The 19,848-nt window shown below is 40.3% G+C and overlaps 1 protein-coding gene across 17 annotated transcripts in view; it reads right to left on the bottom strand.

The window, feature by feature from the left end:
* Positions 1-19,848, bottom strand: part of LOC128694998 (constitutive coactivator of PPAR-gamma-like protein 1 homolog) — a 224,507-nt gene that overhangs the window by 57,494 nt on the left and 147,165 nt on the right. For all 17 annotated transcript variants that reach the window (XR_008407941.1, XR_008407942.2, XR_008407943.1 and 14 more), the window contains 3 exons: positions 18,135-18,294; positions 9,513-9,651; positions 1,943-2,068 (listed from right to left, as the gene is read on the bottom strand). Coding sequence is in view for 13 of the 17 variants with exons in the window: in XM_053785385.1 (XP_053641360.1) it covers positions 1,943-2,068; positions 9,513-9,651; positions 18,135-18,294 (425 nt within the window). In the remaining 4 variants the exon portion in view is untranslated. The remainder of the gene's footprint in view (positions 1-1,942; positions 2,069-9,512; positions 9,652-18,134; positions 18,295-19,848) is intronic.

Here is a 19,848-nt window from a genome sequence, read left to right as displayed (position 1 = left end):
CCCCCAACATAAGGACTTCAGGTATCAAAACCCTATCCGGGGTTACTTCCCTTCTTTGTCTTTTACTGGCACTAGGACCAGCTTGAGTCACTGGACCCCTGTCGCACAAAAAATCTGTCCAGAGAGGCCTGTTTCTGGCATCTCTTTAAGATTTGCCTAAAATGGGACACGGCTTGCAACAGATTTGATAGGGTGATATTTCTCCACAAAACTTTGCACCACTCCACGTTGCACAAATGTCGAGTAACAAAGGCAGACTGAGTCACGAATGTACAAGTAGCCGCGTCCTGTGGCAAGTGCAGGCATTGTACTTCCCATTTCCAGAACTGAAGTCCAGCTATAGAAAAATAACCAGTTTCCCTGAATCCCTTCATTAAATATTACCCTGATCACACTCCAACAGTTCGTCAGGTCCCAAATACCATTTGTCTCCATTCACTCCTATCTAACACGCCCATGTACGCTTGCTGAAAGTCCAAGCCCCTCACCCAAAAAACCTCCTTTACCCCCTCCCTCCAACCTTTTCGAGGACGACTCCTACCCCTGCCTTCCTTCTCATACAGATTTATACGCTCTCCAAGTCATTCTACTTTGATCCATTCTCTCTAAATGACCAAGCCACCTGAACAACCCCTCTTCAACCCTCTGACTAATACTTTTATTAACTCCACACCTTCTCCTAATTTCCAAACTCCGAATTTTCTGCATAATATTTACATAACACACACTGCCCTTAGACAGGACATCACTGCCTTCAACCGCCTCCTCGCTGCAGCATCTACAACCCAAGCTTCACACCCATATAAGTGTTGGTACTACTATACTTTCATACATTCCCTTCTTTGCCTCGGTGGGAGATGGCCGACTTGTTGAAAAAAAAAAAAAAAATTACACCTCAACGCACCACTCGCCTTTTTTCCTTCATCAATTCTATGATTAACCTCATCCTTCATAAGTGCATCCGCTGACAACTCCCAAATATCTGAAAACATTCACTTCTTCCATACTCCTCCTCCCCAATTTGATATCCAATTTTTCTTTATCTAAATCATTTGATACCCTCATCATCTTGCTCTTTTCTATGTTCACTTTCAACTTTCTACCTTTACACACACTTCCAAACTTGTTCACTAACCTTTGCAATTTTTCTTTAGAATATCCCATAAGCACAGTATCCTCAGCAAAAAGTAACTGTGTCAATTCCCATTTTGTATTTGATTCCCCATAATTTAATCCTACCACTCTCCTGGTAGGATTACTTCTTTTACAACCCCATCTATAAATATATTAAACCACCATGGTGACATTACACATACCTGTCTAAGACCTACTTTTACCGGGAAGTAGTCTCCCTCTCTTCTACACACCCTAACCTGAGCCTCACTATCCTCATAAAAATTCTTTATAGCATTTAGTAACTCACCACCTATTCCATATAGTTCCAACATATGCCACATTGCTCCCCTATCCACTCTATCACATGCCTTTTCTAAATCCATAAATGCAATAAAAACTTCCCTACCTTTATCTAAACACTGTTCACACATATATATATACGTATATATACACATCCAAAACACTGGCTCGTAAGACATATGTACGTATACGGCTGAAACACTCAAAGGTTTAAAGTCAGGTGGGGGAGCCATATAGCAAGTTTTGGTCATAATTTGAAATGTCCATATTAGCGGAACACTGTAAAGTGAAACGCCGTAAAGCGGGTCCCTATTGTACAGCTGTATCTCTTTCTTTGCGACAGAATGCATGTCTATCCTTGAAACAATCTTATTATATACTCTTATTAGGCCCTTCATGCTACTCATTTGTTCTACACACTCAATTCTCTCACTAATCTCAGTTATCTTTCATACACATTCCCTGGTTCTAGTAACCATTACTACTAGAATACACACATACATATGAACACAAAGAAAAGTCTTACCTAAGGACTGTTGCCATTATAAGCAGATGCTGTGGAACATGGGACGTGTGCAACATGAGTGGGGAGTCTGATCTCATGCAGCTCAAGAATGCACGTAGCCGACGCTTTTTGTCATCTACAACAGACCTATTACAATCAATAAATAACAAGTTAGACATTTCACAAAGTTTTATTTATAATATCATAATTTTACCTTTTAAAAGCAATTCTTGAAATTTAAGACAAATGTTTCAATACCTTGTGAAACAGAGTATTAAAAAGTGGAAAGGCATTTTATTTTGGATACAGTTGATTAAAATAAAAATACTAGAGTATTATACTTCCAGTGTTAACACTGTCCATACATGATCCTTACGTGATACAGAATATACACGTCCATACATGATCCTTATGCGAGACAGAATATACATGACCATACACGATCCTTATGCAATACAGAATATACATGACCATACATGATCCTTATGTGATACAGAATATAAAGTTTGTAAGATAGTTATCTGCATAGCTTTAGGTTTACTGCCACATATTATACTAACAAGTCTTAATAACACATTCCTTTAGCTGATCTACAAAAACAATTTTTTAAGGTTCTCCAATTTTTTTTTAACTTTACAACTATTTCCCACTTACAGCTAGATTCAAACATGAAAACGTTTCTCATCATAACGACATATCGCAGTCCTATGTTGACCCACTGGACAGCAACTTTGTCACTCAAATTTTAGCGTAATTCTGTATTTCTCAGCTTTGAACATTCGAGTCCAGTTAGCCAGTATTCTCGAGTCCCTTTACAGACATTACCTCGATCACCCTAACACTATGTCTGATCCCAGAAACTCTTCATTTCAGTCTACATGCTCACAAATGCCTGCTGAATGTCCTAACTACTAACTTCTCTATAGGTGCTCCTCGACCTACAAAGGGGTTACGTTCCGATGAACCCACTAAGTTGAAAATATCGTAAGTCAAATATGAATTTTTTTTAACACACTGGCCGTCTCCCACCAAGGCCGGGCGACCCAAAAAAAGAAACATTTTCACAATCATTCACACTATTACTGTCTTTGCAAAGGTGCACAGATACAACAGTTTAGACATCATTCTAAACAGCAAATATCCCAAACCCCTCTTTTAAAGTGCAGGCATTGTATTTATCACCTCCAGGACTCAAGTTCGGTTAACAGATTTTTCTGAATCCCTTAACAAATTATTACCCTGCTCACACTCCAACAGCTTGTCGGGTCCCAAAGACCATCTGTCTCCACTCATATTAATATGATGGATAAATTGTTACTGATTAAAAAAAACAAATAATTACTGTAACTAAATACCAGTACAGTGGAACCCCGTGTTTCGAATGCATCAACTATCGAATGCTTCGAGTTTCGACCACTTTTTTTGCACCAATTTTGTCCTGAGTATCAAACATGCCCCATGTTTCGAACCAGACCTGTCTGCCTGCCTGAGTCCCCCGTGCAGGCATCGTGAGCCAGTCTGGCTTTGTTTATGCTTGAGTGAACACTAACTTGTGTGCTCATTTAAACATTTCACAATTAATTCACTGTGTTTGGTGCTTCTTTATTATGTGTGACTGTGAAATAAGCTACCATGGTGGTGATGGTGGATGGTACTGGTGGATGGTGGTAGTGGTGATGGATGATACAGTGGACCCCCGCATAGCGACTTTAATCCGTGCAAGAGGGCTCATTGTTATGCGAAATGATCGGTATGCGAATGAATTTTCCCCATAAGAAATAATGGAAATCAAATTAATCCGTGCAAGACACCCAAAAGTATAAAAAAAAAAAAATTTACCACATGAAATGTTAATTTTAATACACACAAACTGAAAAAGGCATGCACAATTACATGACACTTACTTTTATTGAAGATCTGGTGATGATTGATGGGATGGGAGGAGGGAAGAGAGAGTGTTAGTGTTTAGAAGGGGAATCCCCTTCCATTAAGACTTGAGGTGTCGAGTCCTTTTCTGGGGTTACTTCCCTTCTTCTTTTAATGCCACTAGGACCAGCTTCAGAGTCACTGGACTTCTTTCGCACAACATATCTGTCCATAGTGGCCTGTACCTCTCGTTCCTTTATGACTTCCCTAAAGTGTTTCACAACATTGTCAGTGTAATAATCACCAGCACGGCTTGCAATAGCTGTGTGAGGGTGATTTTCATCCATGAAGGTTTGCACTTCAAGCCACTTTGCACAGATTTCCTTAATCTTTGTAGTAGGCAATTTCTTCAATTTCTCTCTCCCCTCCTTCGAATCAGTTTCCTCAGGTCTGGCCTCTTGCTGCTGAAGTTGATCTATCAGCTCATCAGTGGTTAGTTCTTCATTGTCCTCCTCCACCAACTCTTCCACATCATCCCCACTAACCTCCAACCCCAAGGACTTTCCCAATGCCACAATGGATTCCTCAACTGGCATAATCCTCTCAGGGTTAGCCTCAAACCCTTCAAAATCCCTTTTGTCTACACATTCTGGCCACAGTTTCTTCCAAGCAGAGTTCAAGGTCTTCTTAGTCACTCCCTCCCAAGCCTTACCTATAAAGTTTACACAACTGAGGATATTAAAGTGCTCTCTCCAAAACTCTCTTTGTCAGTTGAGTTTCTGAGGTCACTACAAAGCACCTTTCAAACAGAGCTTTTGTGTACAGTTTTTTGAAGTTTGCAATAACCTGCTGGTCCATGGGCTGCAGGAGAGGAGTGGTATCAGGAGGCAAAAACTTCACCTTAATGAATTTCATGTCCCCATAAAGTCGCTCTGCCACGTCTGTAGGATGACCAGGGGCATTGTCTAACACCAGGAGGCACTTAAGTTCTAATTTCTTTTCAGTTAGGTAATCTTTCACATTGGGGGCAAATGCATGGTGTAACCAGTCATAGAAAAAGTCCCTAGTGACCCATGCCTTACTGTTTGCCCTCCACAGCACACACAAATTCTCCTTGAGGACATTCTTTTGCCTGAACGGTCTGGGAGTTTCAGAGTGATACACTAATAAAGGCTTCACTTTGCAATCACCAGTAGCATTGGAACACATCAACAAAGTAAGCCTGTCTTTCATAGGCTTATGTCCTGGGAGTGCCTTTTCCTCCTGAGTAATGTAGGTCCTGCTTGGCATTTTCTTCCAAAACAGGCCTGTTTCATCACAATTAAACACTTGTTCAGGTTTCAGTCCTTCACTGTCTATGTACTCCTTGAATTCCTGCACATATTTTTCAGCTGCTTTGTGGTCCGAACTGGCAGCCTCACCATGCCTTATCACACTATGTATGCCACTACGCTTCTCAAATCTCTCAAACCAACCTTTGCTGGCCTTAAATTCACTCACATCATCACTAGTTGCAGGCATTTTTTTAATTAAATCCTCATGCAACTTCCTAGCCTTTTCGCTTATGATCGCTTGAGAGACGCTATCTCCTGCTAGCTGTTTTTCATTTATCCACACCAATAAGAGTCTCTCAACATCTTCCATCACTTGCGATCTCTGTTTTGAAAACACAGTTAAACCTTTGGCAAGAACAGCTTCCTTGATTGCCTTCCTGTTGCCCACAATAGTAGCGATGGTTGATTTGGGTTTCTTGTACAACCTGGCCAGGTCGGCGACACGCACTCCACTTTCATACTTATCAATGATCTCTTTCTTCATCTCTATAGTAATTCTCACCCTTATTGCTGTAGGGTTGGCACTAGAAGCTTTCTTGGGGCCCATGGTCACTTATTTTGCAGATAAAATCACCAAAAACACTGTAATAATACGAAATGTTCCGATTGTATGCTTGGATGTTACCGCGGAGGCTGGCTGGTAAACAATGCCACCGGCGGCACATGTGAGGCTGGCTAAGGGCGCACATTGGACGCGTCTCGGACGAACAGCGGTGAGCGGGTTTTTGAGCGGTATGCGAGGCAAAATTTTTGCGATAAAAGCGAGCGGTATGAGGATTGAACGTTATGTGATGCCGACGGTATGCGGGGGTCCACTGTATTGGTGGATGGTGGTGGTGGATGGTACTGGTGGATGATGGTCGATGGTACTGGTGGATGATGGTGGTGGTGGATGATGATGATGGTGGTGGATGATGGTGGTGGTGGATGATGGTGGTGGTGGTGGATGATGATGGTGGTGGTGGATGATGATGGTGGTGGTGGATGATGATGGTGGTGGTGGATGATGATGGTGGTGGTGGATGATGATGGTGGTGGTGGATGATGATGGTGGTGGTGGATGATGATGGTGGTGGTGGATGATGATGGTGGTGGTGGATGATGATGGTGGTGGTGGATGATGATGATGGTGGTGGATGATAATGATGGTGGTGGATGATGGTGGTGGTGGACGGAGCCTTCTTCAGAGATTAAGGAGATTTGTGCAAGGGTGCAGGCATTTGCTGAAAAATATCACCCTGAGCAAGCTGAAGCAAGCCATCTCTGCAACAAGTTCAGTGACAGAACCACGTCCCATTTTAGGGAAATCTTAAAGAAGGGAAGTAACCCCAGATAAGGACTCGTTACCTCAAGTCTTTATGGAAGGGGATTCCCCTTTCAAGCAATAAGTGTTCCCTCACTCCTCCCTATCTTCCAGATGCCATCAACAATCTTCAATAAAGGTAAGTAAAAATGATATTTTACATGTTTATTTAAATGTTTATTTATCTATTACTAATTGAACTACGTATGTTTGTTGTGTGTATGTAAAACTATAATTAATCTCTATAAAATGTATTTTTTTGTGAATATTTTTGGGTTTCTGGAACGGATTAATTGCATTTACATTATTTCTCATGGGAAATATTGCTTTGATTTTCGAACGTTTCGACTTTAGAACTACAGTGGACCCCCGGTTATTGGCTGTTCCTGTTATCAGCTAACTCAGTTATAGGCCGGTTTTTTGGCTTCCGGTTTTCAGCTGCTATTTTGCTTATCGGCCATATAGGACGCGTCCACCCACCCGCCGGCAGCCACTCGCGTCAGTCTGGCTGTGTCTCTGGGCGAGTGAGGAAGCTTCTGCTCATTCATCCAAACATTTTGCTATAATCCGTTGTTTTTGGAGGTTATTTATCAAGTGCAACTGCAAAATAAGTCACCATGGCCCCAAAGGAAGTTCTTAGTAAAGTTCCTTTGGTAAAGAAAGTGAGAAACACGATAGAATTCAAGGCAGGCAGGCATAGAGGCAAGGAGTGTAGCAGGCATGCAGAGAGTGTAGCAGGCATGCAGGGAGCATAGCAGGAAGGCAGGGAGTGTAGCAGGAAGGCAGGGAGTGTAGCAGGAAGGCAGGGAGTGTAGCAGGAAGGCAGAGTGTAGCAGGAAGGCAGGGAATGCAGTTGTTGGAGTGACTCTCAAGCTGGTCCTAGTGGCATTAAAAGACAAAGAAAGAAGGGAAGTAACCCCAGAGAGGGCTTTGCTACCTTAAGTCCGTATGGAGTGGGATTTCCCTTCCAAATAATAACGCCTCCCTTCTTCCTCCTCCCTATCTTCCAGAAGCCAGCATTAGTCTTCAATAAAGGTATGCAATACTGATTTAATTGTTAAAAAAAATTTTTTTTGTGAATATTTTTGTCCGGAACGGATTAATTGTACGTATTTACAATAATTCTTATGGGAAATATTAATTCGGTTTTCGGCCATTTCGGTTTTAGGCAGAGCTTCTGGAACAGATTATGGCCGATAACCGAGGATCCACTGTAGCTCCTGGAATGGATTAAGTTCAAAACTTGGGGTACTACTGTATTGAAAAGTAAATGAATGAATATAGTTTTTTTTTTTTTTTTTTTTTTTTTTCAACAAGTCGGCCGCCTCCCACCGAGGCAGGGTGACCCAAAAAAGAAAGAAAATCCCCAAAAAGAAAATACTTTCATCATCATTCAACACTTTCACCACACTCGCACATCATCACTGTTTTTGCAGAGGTGCTCAGAATACAATAATGTACAATAAATGTACAGCATTGCTATTGCACCATCATAAAGTCATATCACGGCTTTGAAGCCAGTGTCAGTCCCGTAATACTACACCAAAATTCTAGCAGCTTCCAATCTTGCAGGAGATAGCTGGTAGGCCTACACATGAGAGAATAGGTCTGAGTGGACAGTGTGAGCAGTATAAAAAAAAATCCTGCAGCACGCAGTGCATGAGAAGAAAAACTTTTGTTGTGTTTTTGGTTTACAACAGAAGCTTTGCAGTTTATTTTTGCATGTATTTAAGGTTGTATTCTTGTTTTCAGTCTCAACTGATAGACGAAGATATATTACAGAAATCGAGGTGATTTTTAATGGTCTACAAACTAAAAGTACCTTGAAATTGAGCTCAAAGTAACAAAAATACATGATTTTTGGCAATGTTCATGAGTAAACAAATCATGTCACGCGTCCAATACACATCAACTGGTGGGTCTAATGTGCTTTAACCAATGTGCTGATATTATTTGTACCATTTTTACAATAATGCAATAGTCTGCATAACAGTATATCTTTTTATTTTTTGAGTGAATAAAAATTCAAAATGGAAAGCAAGCGTAATATAAGAGGCCTGGAGACATGGCTAATGACCAGAAAAAAAATGTTATTTTAGTGCTAGGAAAGTTTGCATTGTTAATTCTGGACTTTATTTTGAAATTGGCCTTTCTTGAATTTTGTATGAAACTAGCCAAATTACCAATTTCTGATCAGTTTATTGGGTAGTTGAAATAGGTAAATGGGCAGTTTCTTGTACTGAATTGATAGAACAAGAGAAGTTCTAGCAAAATAGCTATGATTATAATCAACTGGATCAATGGAATTGGCCCAAAATAGGGCTCAAAGTGGGCAAAATCACCGGTGCATAAATATCGTTGAGACTGCTAACTTTGTGAGAGCATAATTCCGTAGTTTTCCATCAAATTTCATACTTCTAGCTTCATTACCATCAGGAAATGATTCTCTATCATTTCATAAAATATATACTTTTTTTTTTTTTAAAGTCTTTGACACTGAGAGCAAGTTTGCGAGCAGGGATCTTGACAGTGAAAGGGCTCAGTCAAACCATCATAAAGCAAGAAGCATTTGTACTTTACTCCCACTTCATCCAGGTTATCTTTTCATGCCTCCAAAATCACCTTCCAGTCTCTCCAGATTGACACACATCCTGTACCAAACCAACCTGCTACACTGTTTCTACATGACCAACAATTTCACTGTTTTACTTACTCTCTCTCCATATGGGTTTTTCTATCTAAAGATGTCAGAATGACCTGGGAGTTGTCACAAGGCCATGAGTGCACATGGTGTGGCTAATGCATACTCACAATAGTACTGTTTCCAATACCTGACATGGTTGAGTGAAGATATTCAGAAGCCCTAATGCGGTTTGATTAAAAACAGTTTGTTGGTAACGAATTTGATCTAACAGCATTGCCAGCAATCTTGCAAGTAGTAAGCCAGGGCTAAGTAGTATACCTCAACTGTTTCAGTGTGGAGATCAGTCATTAATGAGAAAGGCCACAGAATTCATACAATACAATACAATACCCTTTTAAGGATAAGAGTATACAAAGTCAATTAAATAACAGTGAAAAATCTTACCCGAACCACAACCTCTGGACGGTAGGCACTGCCCAATTGATGGGAGTAGCATCTACTACATCCGCAGTGCGGTAGGGATTATTTTTGGTGTACACCCATTCACGGATCTTAACTTCAGGTACCTCGGTTGCCAAACCTTCTGTTAAAAAGACATCAAACATTAAAGGTTAGTAAACAATATTCACCACAAGTGTTCACATTTTTATGTACACTGTTGTTTAGGATTTCTATATTACAATTAAACACAACTACAGGCAGGCCCTGCTTATACAGCAGGTTAGATTCTGGGCTACTGCTGTAAAGTGAATCATAGCCCCCTTTTTTTCACTTTCAAATGAATATAAAAGCCTTATAACATGTTTACATTATCATATATTAAGTGAGCAATATAACTAGGCCTAAAAAAATGCCTATACAATATACACATTACTTAAAATATTTTCATTCTTAGCTTATAGCGAGTGGTGGATGATTATTGTAGGAAGTCAGGTTTCTATTTTATTTATATTGTTTATTATTTCATATCAGATGAACTGTGAAAGATAAATAAGCCGGAGAGTTGATGACAGCGAAATATTCAAGGAGTATTTTGTCCTGTCTCCAGACAAACTCTCGTCAGCCACTCCTGCTGCCACATATGTAATGACATTTTATTCATTCTAGAGTATATATCAGGTTTCTATGTTATTTATATTGTTTGTTATATCATATTAGATGAACTGTGATAGATAAATAAGCCGTAGAGTTGATATTAGCGAAATTAGTGAAGTACAGAATTAAACTGGAACAGATTAATTGCATTTCAATTAATTTAAATGAGGAAAATTGACTCTGCAAACGAGCAAATCCAGTTGCGAGCAAGGTCATGGAACGGATTAAACTCGCAAGTAGACGTTCCACTGTATATCACAACTAAAACCTATGACCTTTTATTTTCTAACAAATTTATCAAGCTTCCAGATCTGCTGTGTGGCAGATCTGGAGGCTTGATAATTTAAGCATTTCTCTATTCCTGAAGGCATGTTTTACCTGCACAGCAAGACCCTTGCATTCAAGGTTCTTTTAACTCTTGATAATTCCCATACTAATACACATGAAAAGTGATGTGGATACTTCTCTCAACACAGGATGCTGACTCAGACATTGGAGTACCAGAATTTTAGCATATATTTAACACTGCAGATGCCATCTGTTACATCAAATAAAAAGTGCATGAAACAAAATGCCTCAATCAACATTTAATGCAGACTGGGAAAAATTATAGCCTAGGGTGGTGAACAATTTCACAGGCTTTTCTCTCAGTTGAGAGCCCAATGTATGAAATTGTTCAACTGGCAAGGAGACTCCCAGGTGGGGGCTCTGAAAAAATGCAAGACAATGATGTAAATGAACTGTTAGATGAGGATGAGAAAGAATATCAAGAGGAAATGTTGGCAGAGCTCAATGCCAGACACAGAGAGACAGATCATACAAACAGTGAACAGTGCAACAATTATGTAAGCAGTTTCACATTATTGATAAAGTTGTATTTTTCACTGAAGGAGACCTTGACAAAGCTAGAAGCACTGCTTTGAAACAGGGTCTGTAGCAGCTGATGACTTTCCACCAGCTACATAAAGTACTGCAGTGTGACAGTGACATAGCATCGAAAGCTAAATCTGATGCAAAGCTGTTGTACAGCCACATCAGGAGGAAAACAACAGTCAAGGACCAGGTAATCAGGCTGAGGAAGGAAGGAAGGAGAGATCACAAGAAACAACAAAGAAGTATGTGAAGAGCTAAGCATGAGATTTAAGGAAGTATTTTCATTTTCATATAAAGGCAAAGGGGACAAAAGAGAGTGCAAAAATTATAGGGGGATAAGTTTGTTGAGTATACCTGGTAAAGTGTATGGTAGAGTTATTATTGAAAGAATTAAGAGTAAGACGGAGAATAGGATAGCAGATGAACAAGGAGGCTTTAGGAAAGGTAGGGGGTGTGTGGACCAGGTGTTTACAGTGAAACATATAAGTGAACAGTATTTAGATAAGGCTAAGGAGGTTTTTGAGGCATTTATGAATTTGGAAAAGGCACATGACAGGGTGGATAGGGGGGCAATGTGGCAGATGTTGCAGGTGTATGGTATAGGAGGTAGGCTACTGAAAGCAGTGAAGAGTTTTTACGAGGATAGTGAGGCTCAAGTTAGAGTATGTAGGAAAGAGGGAAATTATTTCACAGTAAAAGTAGGCCTTAGACAAGGATGTGTGATGTCACCGTGGTTGTTTAATATATTTATAGATGGGGTTGTAAGAGAAGTAAATGCGAGGGTCTTGGCAAGAGGCGTGGAGTTAAAAGATAAAGAATCACACATAAAGTGGGAGTTGTCACAGTTGCTCTTTGCTGATGACACAGTGCTCTTGGGAGATTCTGAAGAGAAGTTGCAGAGATTGGTGGATGAATTTGGTAGGGTATGCAAAAGAAGAAAATTAAAAGTGAATACAGGAAAGAGTAAGGTTATGAGGATAACAAAAAGATTAGGTGATGAAAGATTGGATATCAGACTGGAGGAAGAGAGTATGGAGGAGGTGAATGTATTCAGATATTTGGGAGTGGACGTGTCAGCGGATGGGTCTATGAAAGATGAGGTGAATCATAGAATTGATGAGGGGAAAAGGGTGAGTGGTGCACTTAGGAGTATGTGGAGACAAAGAACTTTGTCCTTGGAGGCAAAGAGGGGAATGTATGAGAGTATAGTTTTACCAATGCTCTTATATGGGTGTCAAGCATGGGTGATGAATGTTGCAGCAAGGAGAAGGCTGGAGGCAGTGGAGACGTCATGTCTGAGGGCAATGTGTGGTATGAATATAATGCAGAGAATTCGTAGTTAGGAAGTTAGGAGGAGGTGCGGGATAACCAAAACTGTTGTCCAGAGGGCTGAGGAAGGGTTGTTGAGGTGGTTCGGACATGTAGAGAGAATGGAGCGAAACAGATTGACTTCAAGAGTGTATCAGTCTGTAGTGGAAGGAAGGCGGGGTAAGGGTCGGCCTAGGAAAGGTTGGAGGGAGGGGGTAAAGGAGGTTTGGTGTGCGAGGGGCTTGGACTTCCAGCGGGCATGCGTGAGCGTGTTTGATAGGAGTGAATGGAGACAAATGGTTTTTAATACTTGACATGTTGTTGGAGTGTGAGCAAAGTAACATTTATGAAGGGGTTCAGGGGTTCAGAGTTGTAGATGCATGGAACAGTCTTCCCAGTGGGGTGATAGAGGCTAGGACCTTGGGTAGCTTTAAGAAGAGACTGGACAAATATATGAGTGGGAGGGGCTGGGTTTGATTGGTGTCAAGGGGTACGGGAGTTATTTCTTGAGTAGCTTTAGGTAGATGTCGTTTTGATAAGGACCTGCCTCGTATGGGCCAGTAGGCCTTCTGCAGTGTTCCTACATTCTTATGTTCTTATGTAAACCGGCAGGCCGGACTTGAGTCCTGGAGATGGGAAGTACAGTGCCTGCACTCTGAAGGAGGGGTGTTAATGTTGCAGTTTAAAAACTGTAGTGTAAAGCACCCTTCTGGCCTTGGTGGGAATCGGCCAGTGTGATAACAAAAAAATAATTTTCATTGGAGACAGAATGGACTCCAGTAAACCAGAACAGTAGGGAAACAGACCACAGCAGCATTGCTAAATTCTTTTACTCCAGTATAACCATTAGCATCAGTGCAAGAACCTTGCTATTCATTTCAACCAATAACCCACAACCTCCCTCCTTAGCATAGGGTCATCATATTTCTCCACTCCTTTCAAAATCATCAGTATACACCAACAACTAAAATTTAAGATAAATACTATTTATTTAACCTTTGTAGCCATAAGCATCAATATTAAATATAACACTATATCCAACTACAATTACATTTTTGTTTTTTACAATTTCAAGCCCTAAAAAAATTGTCAATCTGGGGGACCTGAGATTCAAGTATTACAGCAAAGAAGACGCTAGAAGCCATGGAGACGAGGTGCAAGAGCTTTTGCCTTATTCTAATTTCCTGAGTATGCAACGGGTCTTACTGAGAAAGGAATCTGTTTCTTTCAGATTTGAAAGCAATGTTGTGAATATTAAGCAGAGAATTCGGAGTGAAGAAATTAGAAGATCGTGTGGAGTCGCCAAGAGTAAACTCAGGGATGAGGAGCAGATGATGAGAGGCTTTTGAAATTTAGAGAGGAATGACAAGGGATGAGGTGACAAAGATGTATACTACAGTGGAACCTCAAATTACGAGTTTAATCCGCTCCGTGACCTAGCTTGTAACTCAATTGGTTTGTATATCATATCAGTTTTCCTCATTTAAATTAATTGAAATGCCATTAATTCGTTCCAGTGGAATTCCTGGTCTCGGGAGGGAGGACAAAACACTTCAATATGACACTAATATCAACTCAACAGATTATTTATCTAACACAATTCAACTAATATGACATAATAAACAATTAAATTAACAAAAATATGATATAAACTCTAGAATGAATAAAATAGGCCATAATGTGGTGAGTGGTGGCGGCGGTGTCCATTCCCTTTGCCGCTCTGACTACATCTTCCCATGCTCTTATAAGAGAAAACTGAGTGTTTGCGAGGTTAACTGCACTAGATCACTAGTTTCATAAGGAAAACACTGAAACAATGTATTTATATATAAGAAATATTGTATAAAAACCTAACAGAGAATGTAAAGAAATAAAGTGGTTTTATAAAGCGTACATACACTGGCGGAGGTGGAGGCGGAGGGTGGAATATGGGCTACTTGCTACTAGCTCATACTGCCACCTACACACCTCGCTTGTTTATCTATGATTACATGCTGTAATTCAATGGGCATCATCCTCTTTTTCTTCTCAGCACCGTCCTTTGCATTTACAGTGGAACCCCGGATTTCAGCCGTAATCCTTTCCAGGTCGGCCTAAATCCGAAAAGGCCAAAAACTGAAGTAATATTTCCCACAAGAATTAATGTAAATACAATTAATCCGTTCCAGACACCCAAAAATATTAAACAAAAAATACATTTTTTAAAGATTAACTATAGTTTTACATACAAAAAGCAATGAGAAATAAATACATGTATAAAGCACAAATTTAATAACTGAACATTACATACCTTTACTGGAGACTCTTGTTGGCATATTGAAGAAGGCGAGGAGGGGAGAGAGAGGAGAGCTTATTGTTTGGAAGGGAAAGCCCCCTTCATAAGGACTTCAGGTATCAAATCCCCCTCTGGAGTTACTTTCCTTCTTTGTTTTTTACTGGCATTAGGACCAGCTCGAGTCACTGCACCCCTTCATTTTTTTTATTATTAACGCACTGGCTGATTCCCAAGGCAGGGTGGTCCGAAAAAGAAAAACTTTCACCATCATTCACTCCATCACTGTCTTGCCAGAAGGGTGCTTTACACTACAGTTTTTAAACTGCAACATTAACACCCCTCCTTCAGAGTGCAGGCACTGTACTTCCCATCTCCAGGACTCAAATCCGGCCTGCCGGTTTCCCTGAATCCCTTCATAAATGTTACTTTGCTCACACTCCAACAGCACGTCAAGTATTAAAAACCATTTGTCTCCATTCACTCCTATCAAACACGCTCACGCATGCCCGCTGGAAGTCCAAGCCCCTCGCACACAAAACCTCTTTTACCCCTTCCCTCCAACCTTTCCTAGGCCGACCCCTACCCCGCCTTCCTTCTACCCCGCCTTCCTTCCACTACAGACTGATACACTCTTGAAGTCAATCTGTTTCGCTCCCTTCTCTCTACATGTCCGAACCACCTCAACAACCCTTCCTCAGCCCTCTGGACAACAGTTTTGGCAATCCCACACCTCCTCCTAACTTCCAAACTACGAATTCTCTGCATTATATTCACACCACACATTGCCCTCAGACATGACATCTCCACTGCCTCCAGCCTTCTCCTTGCTGCAACATTCATCACCCATGCTTCACACCCATACAGGAGTGTTGGTAAAACTATACTCTCATACATTCCCCTCTTTGCTTCCAAGGATAAAGTTCTTTGTCTCCACAGACTCCTAAGTGCACCGCTCACCCTTTTCCCCTGATCAATTCTATGATTCACCTCATCTTTCATAGACCCATCCGCTGACATGTCCACTCCCAAACTTAATAATACTAATAACAACAACGAGAGCTTCAGAACACCGCCAACTCAGTGCACTGTTTACCTCGCTGTGGAAGCATTTCTCTCGTGTTTGCTTGCATTTTGTGCAGTTATTTTGCTAAATTTCTTTTTTCTAACCATGGGTCCTAAGAAACAAGTGCAAAGGACAGTGCTGAGAAGAAAAAGAGGATGATGTCCATAGAATTAAAGCATGAAATCATTGATAAACAAGAGAGGTGTGGGGGTTGTGGGTTGAGAGGGAAGCGGGAGAAACTTGCTCATAACTCAAATGATGGCTCTTAACTCAGAGCAAAAAATTGACTGGGCGACGGCTCGTATCTCGAAAAACTTGTATGTTGGGACACTCGTAAGTCTAGGTTCCACTGTATTCTTCTTTCAACAAACCAAATGTATCCCACCAAAGCAGGGTGGCCCAAAAAGAAAAACAAAAGTTTCTCTTTTTAACTTCAGTAATGTATACAGGAGAAGGGGTTACTAGCCCCTTGCTCCCAGCATGTTTGTCACCTCTTATGACACACACTGCTTATGGAGGAAGAATTCTGTTCCACTTCCCCCAAGGAGATAAAGGGGAAATAAGCAAGAACAAGAACTAGTAAGAAAATAGAAGAAAACCCAGAGGGGCGAGTATATACAGTATATGCTTGTACATGCACGTGTAGTGACCTAAGTGTAAGTAGAAGCATCAAGACGTACCTGAAATCTTGCATGTTTATGAGACAAAAAAGACACTAGCAATCCTACCATCGTGTAAAATAATTACAGGTTTCTGTTTAATCCTCATTTGGCAGGACGGTAGTACCTCAGTGGAGTATAACTGGAGAGGGTTTTGGGGGTCAACACCCCCTCAATCTGAGACCAGGCCTTGTGGTGGATAAGGGTCTGATCAACCAGGCTGTTACTGCTGGCTGCACGCAAACTGAGGTACAAACCACAGCCTGGCTGGTCAGGTACTGACTTTAGGTGCCTGTCCAGTGCCTTTTTGAAGACAGCCAGGGGTCTATTGGTAATCCCCCTCATGTATGCTGGGAGGCAGTTGAACACTCTTGGTCCCCTGACATTTACTGTGTTGTCTCTCAGTGTAATCGTGGCACCTCTGCTTTTCAGTGGGGGAAGGTTGCATCTCCTGCAGAGTCTTTTGCTTTTATAGGGAGTGATTTTCGTGTGCAAGTTTGGTACTAATATACCCTCTAGAATTTTCCAAGTGTATATGATCATGGGATTTCCAAGTGTATATGATCAAGGGATTTCAACCATTCTTGGCAATTCAGGTGCCTTATCATACTTATGTGTGCCATGAAAGTTCTTTGTACACTCTCCAGATCAGCAATTTTGCCTGCCTTAGAGGGGGGCAGTTAGTGTATGGCAGTATTCCAGCCTAGATAGAACATGTGATCTTAAGAGAATCATCATGGGCTTGGCATCCCTAGTTTTGAAGGTTCAAGGCAGATGCTATCTACCAACCTACTAAAAGATGTATATATTTGGGGAAATATGGAGGAGATTTACATATCAAGTCACTGAGAAGCAGCAAGAGCTTGTGAGGAGATTGTCAAATTCTAAGTTAACAAAATATGGCTACAACATAAGTAGATGGCTGGCAGGCAAATAGTGATGACTAGGAAAGAGAGATGGAATGCAGAGCAAGTCTATTCTGACAAAGCTCAATAGTGAGGGAACATCATCCATGGTGTATGGTAATCTGATTCATCACTTCATTTCCATTTATTCTATACCTAAATTTATTTATGCAATAAAACTCTAATAACAAAAATAAATGAAATGTGCCCAAAAATTCCTTAAGATTACTGTGAAATTGAGATAGAAACTCAAGTGTTCTAGCAAGGATTGTCAATGATATAAAGTTGGAAGCTCTTCCAATTCATTTCATTATGAATTAGTTTACTTCCTCATTTTAAATGAAATGCAGTAAGAGATTACCACACACACAAACATCCCTTCCACACTTGAAATGCACCAAGATTCTAATTCAAATGCATAGTTACAAAAGAAAATGCCCAAAATTTACATTAAAATGAAGTAGAGTTTAACAATCAGGTGGACTTGAGTTTTTGAGGTGTGAAGGGCAGCGCCTGCACTCTGGAGGGATGGGGATGTTACAATTAGAGGGTAATCTAACTGTGAGGTTAGCACATTTTTAGAAACACAGCAATTGAATGAATGAAGGTGGATGTGTCTTTTCCTCTGAGTTACCCTGCCTTGGTGGGAGATGGCTGCTTAGGTAAAAAAAAAAAAAAAATACTAATTTATATATAATCATTTGAAAGAACTAAATTCACATGGGGTCAAATAGCATCTGATTAATGAGAGTAATTAGGTTTGAGTAAAGGATGAAGGAGCTACACCAATTTCTAGGATCAAGAGCTCTTTACTATTATCAAAGCACTCCCCCTCCCTGCCCCTTGAAGGGATGATAATGAAAAAAAAGTAGTCAATGGTGTACTTACTCTGGCCCTCCTCCTTTGCCTTACGAGCCATGAAGGTATGGTGATGGAGGTTGTAGAGGATGGCATAAACGTACTGGCGAACTGAACGGTAGAAAAGGACAGCATGTGGCAGTTCTCTGCTACTTTCATCCTCCATGCATACACCAAATTTCACTTCACCCTGAGCATCAGGATAATGAAACAGCGTTAAAGCTTATAAAAATATTCATGCAGTACAATGTACAATGCACTATAATTCATAGAGAAGTTTATTAGTATAGTAGCAGTTGTACCAACACTATGTGTACAAGGCATAATCTTCAATGTTGCACTGAGGCAGCTAGAGGCAGTGAAGTATTTGACACCCATATACTGTGAGTGTGTAAAGGTAGAAATTTGAAAGTAAACATAGAAAACAGTAAAGTGATGAGGGTACCACACGATTTAGATAAAGAAAAACTGGATATCAAATTGGAGAGGAGGAGTATGGAAGAAGTGAAAGTTTTCAGATATTTGAGAGTTGACGTGTCAGTGGATGGATGTATGAAGGATGAGGTTAACAACAGAACTGATGAAGGAAAACAGGTGAGTGGTGCATTGAGGTATACATGGAGACAAAAAAAAATTATCTATGGAGGCAAAGAAGGGAATGTATGACTGTCGAGGTCGTACATATACGTCTTACGAGGTACCGTGTTTGACGTATATATACTCATAAATTCTAGCGGCTTCAAATCAAGCAGGAGAAAGTTGGTAGGCCCACATGTGAGAGAATGGGTCTATGTGGTCAGTGTGCACCATATAAAAAAAATCCTGGAGCGTGCAGGGCATAATGAGAAAAAAAAACTCCGACCATTTTTTTTAATTAAAATGCCGACTTTGTGGTCTATTTTCGTATAGTATTTATGGTTGTATTCTCGTTTTCTTGGTCTCATTTGACAGAATGGAAAGCACATTATAGAAATAGAGGTGATTTTGATTGATTTTACTATAAAAAGAACCTGGAAATGGAGCTCAAAGTATGAGAAATGTTTGATTTTTGCCAATGTTCAAAAGTAAACAAATGATATCATTGTCCAATAAATGTCCAACTAGCCATTCTAATATGCAGTTATGAATGGGTTGATGTTATTTATACAATTATTATAGTATTGCATAACAGTAAATCTTCTATTTTTTGTCCGAATAAAAATTCAAAATAGAAAGCAAGAGTAATATCAGAGGGGCTTGGAGACGTGACTGATGAACATAAAAAATGTTATTTTAGAGCCAGGAATGTCTGCATTTTTCATTCTGGACCTTATTTTGAAAATGTCATATTTTTTAATATTCGTGAAATTGGCCCAATTGCAAATTTCTGACCATGTTATTGGGTAGTTGAAATCTGTAAATGGGCAGTTTCTTGTACTCAATCGATATAAAAAATGGAGTTCTAAAGAAATAACCGAGTTTGGTCAACTGGAACAATGGAATTAGCCGAAAATAGGGCTCAAAGTGGGCGAAATCGACGATTTGTAAATATTGCCGAGGTCACTAACTTCGCGAGAGCGTAATTCCGTCAGTTTTCCATCAAATTTCATGTTTTTGGTGTCATTACAATCGGGAAAAAAATCTCTATCATTTTATAAGGAAAAATAATTTTTTTTTTTTTTTAAATTTTGCGACACCAGGAAACACTTCAGGATTGGGGGTTGCGACAGTCAAGGGGTTAAATGGGTGTGAAGCTTGGGTTGTA

Source organism: Cherax quadricarinatus, chromosome 35, assembly GCF_038502225.1.
Source record: "Cherax quadricarinatus isolate ZL_2023a chromosome 35, ASM3850222v1, whole genome shotgun sequence".
NCBI lineage: Eukaryota > Metazoa > Arthropoda > Malacostraca > Decapoda > Parastacidae > Cherax > Cherax quadricarinatus.
The sequence above is the reverse complement of the archived record's forward strand: the minus strand, read 5'-3'. Positions and strand labels throughout refer to the sequence as shown.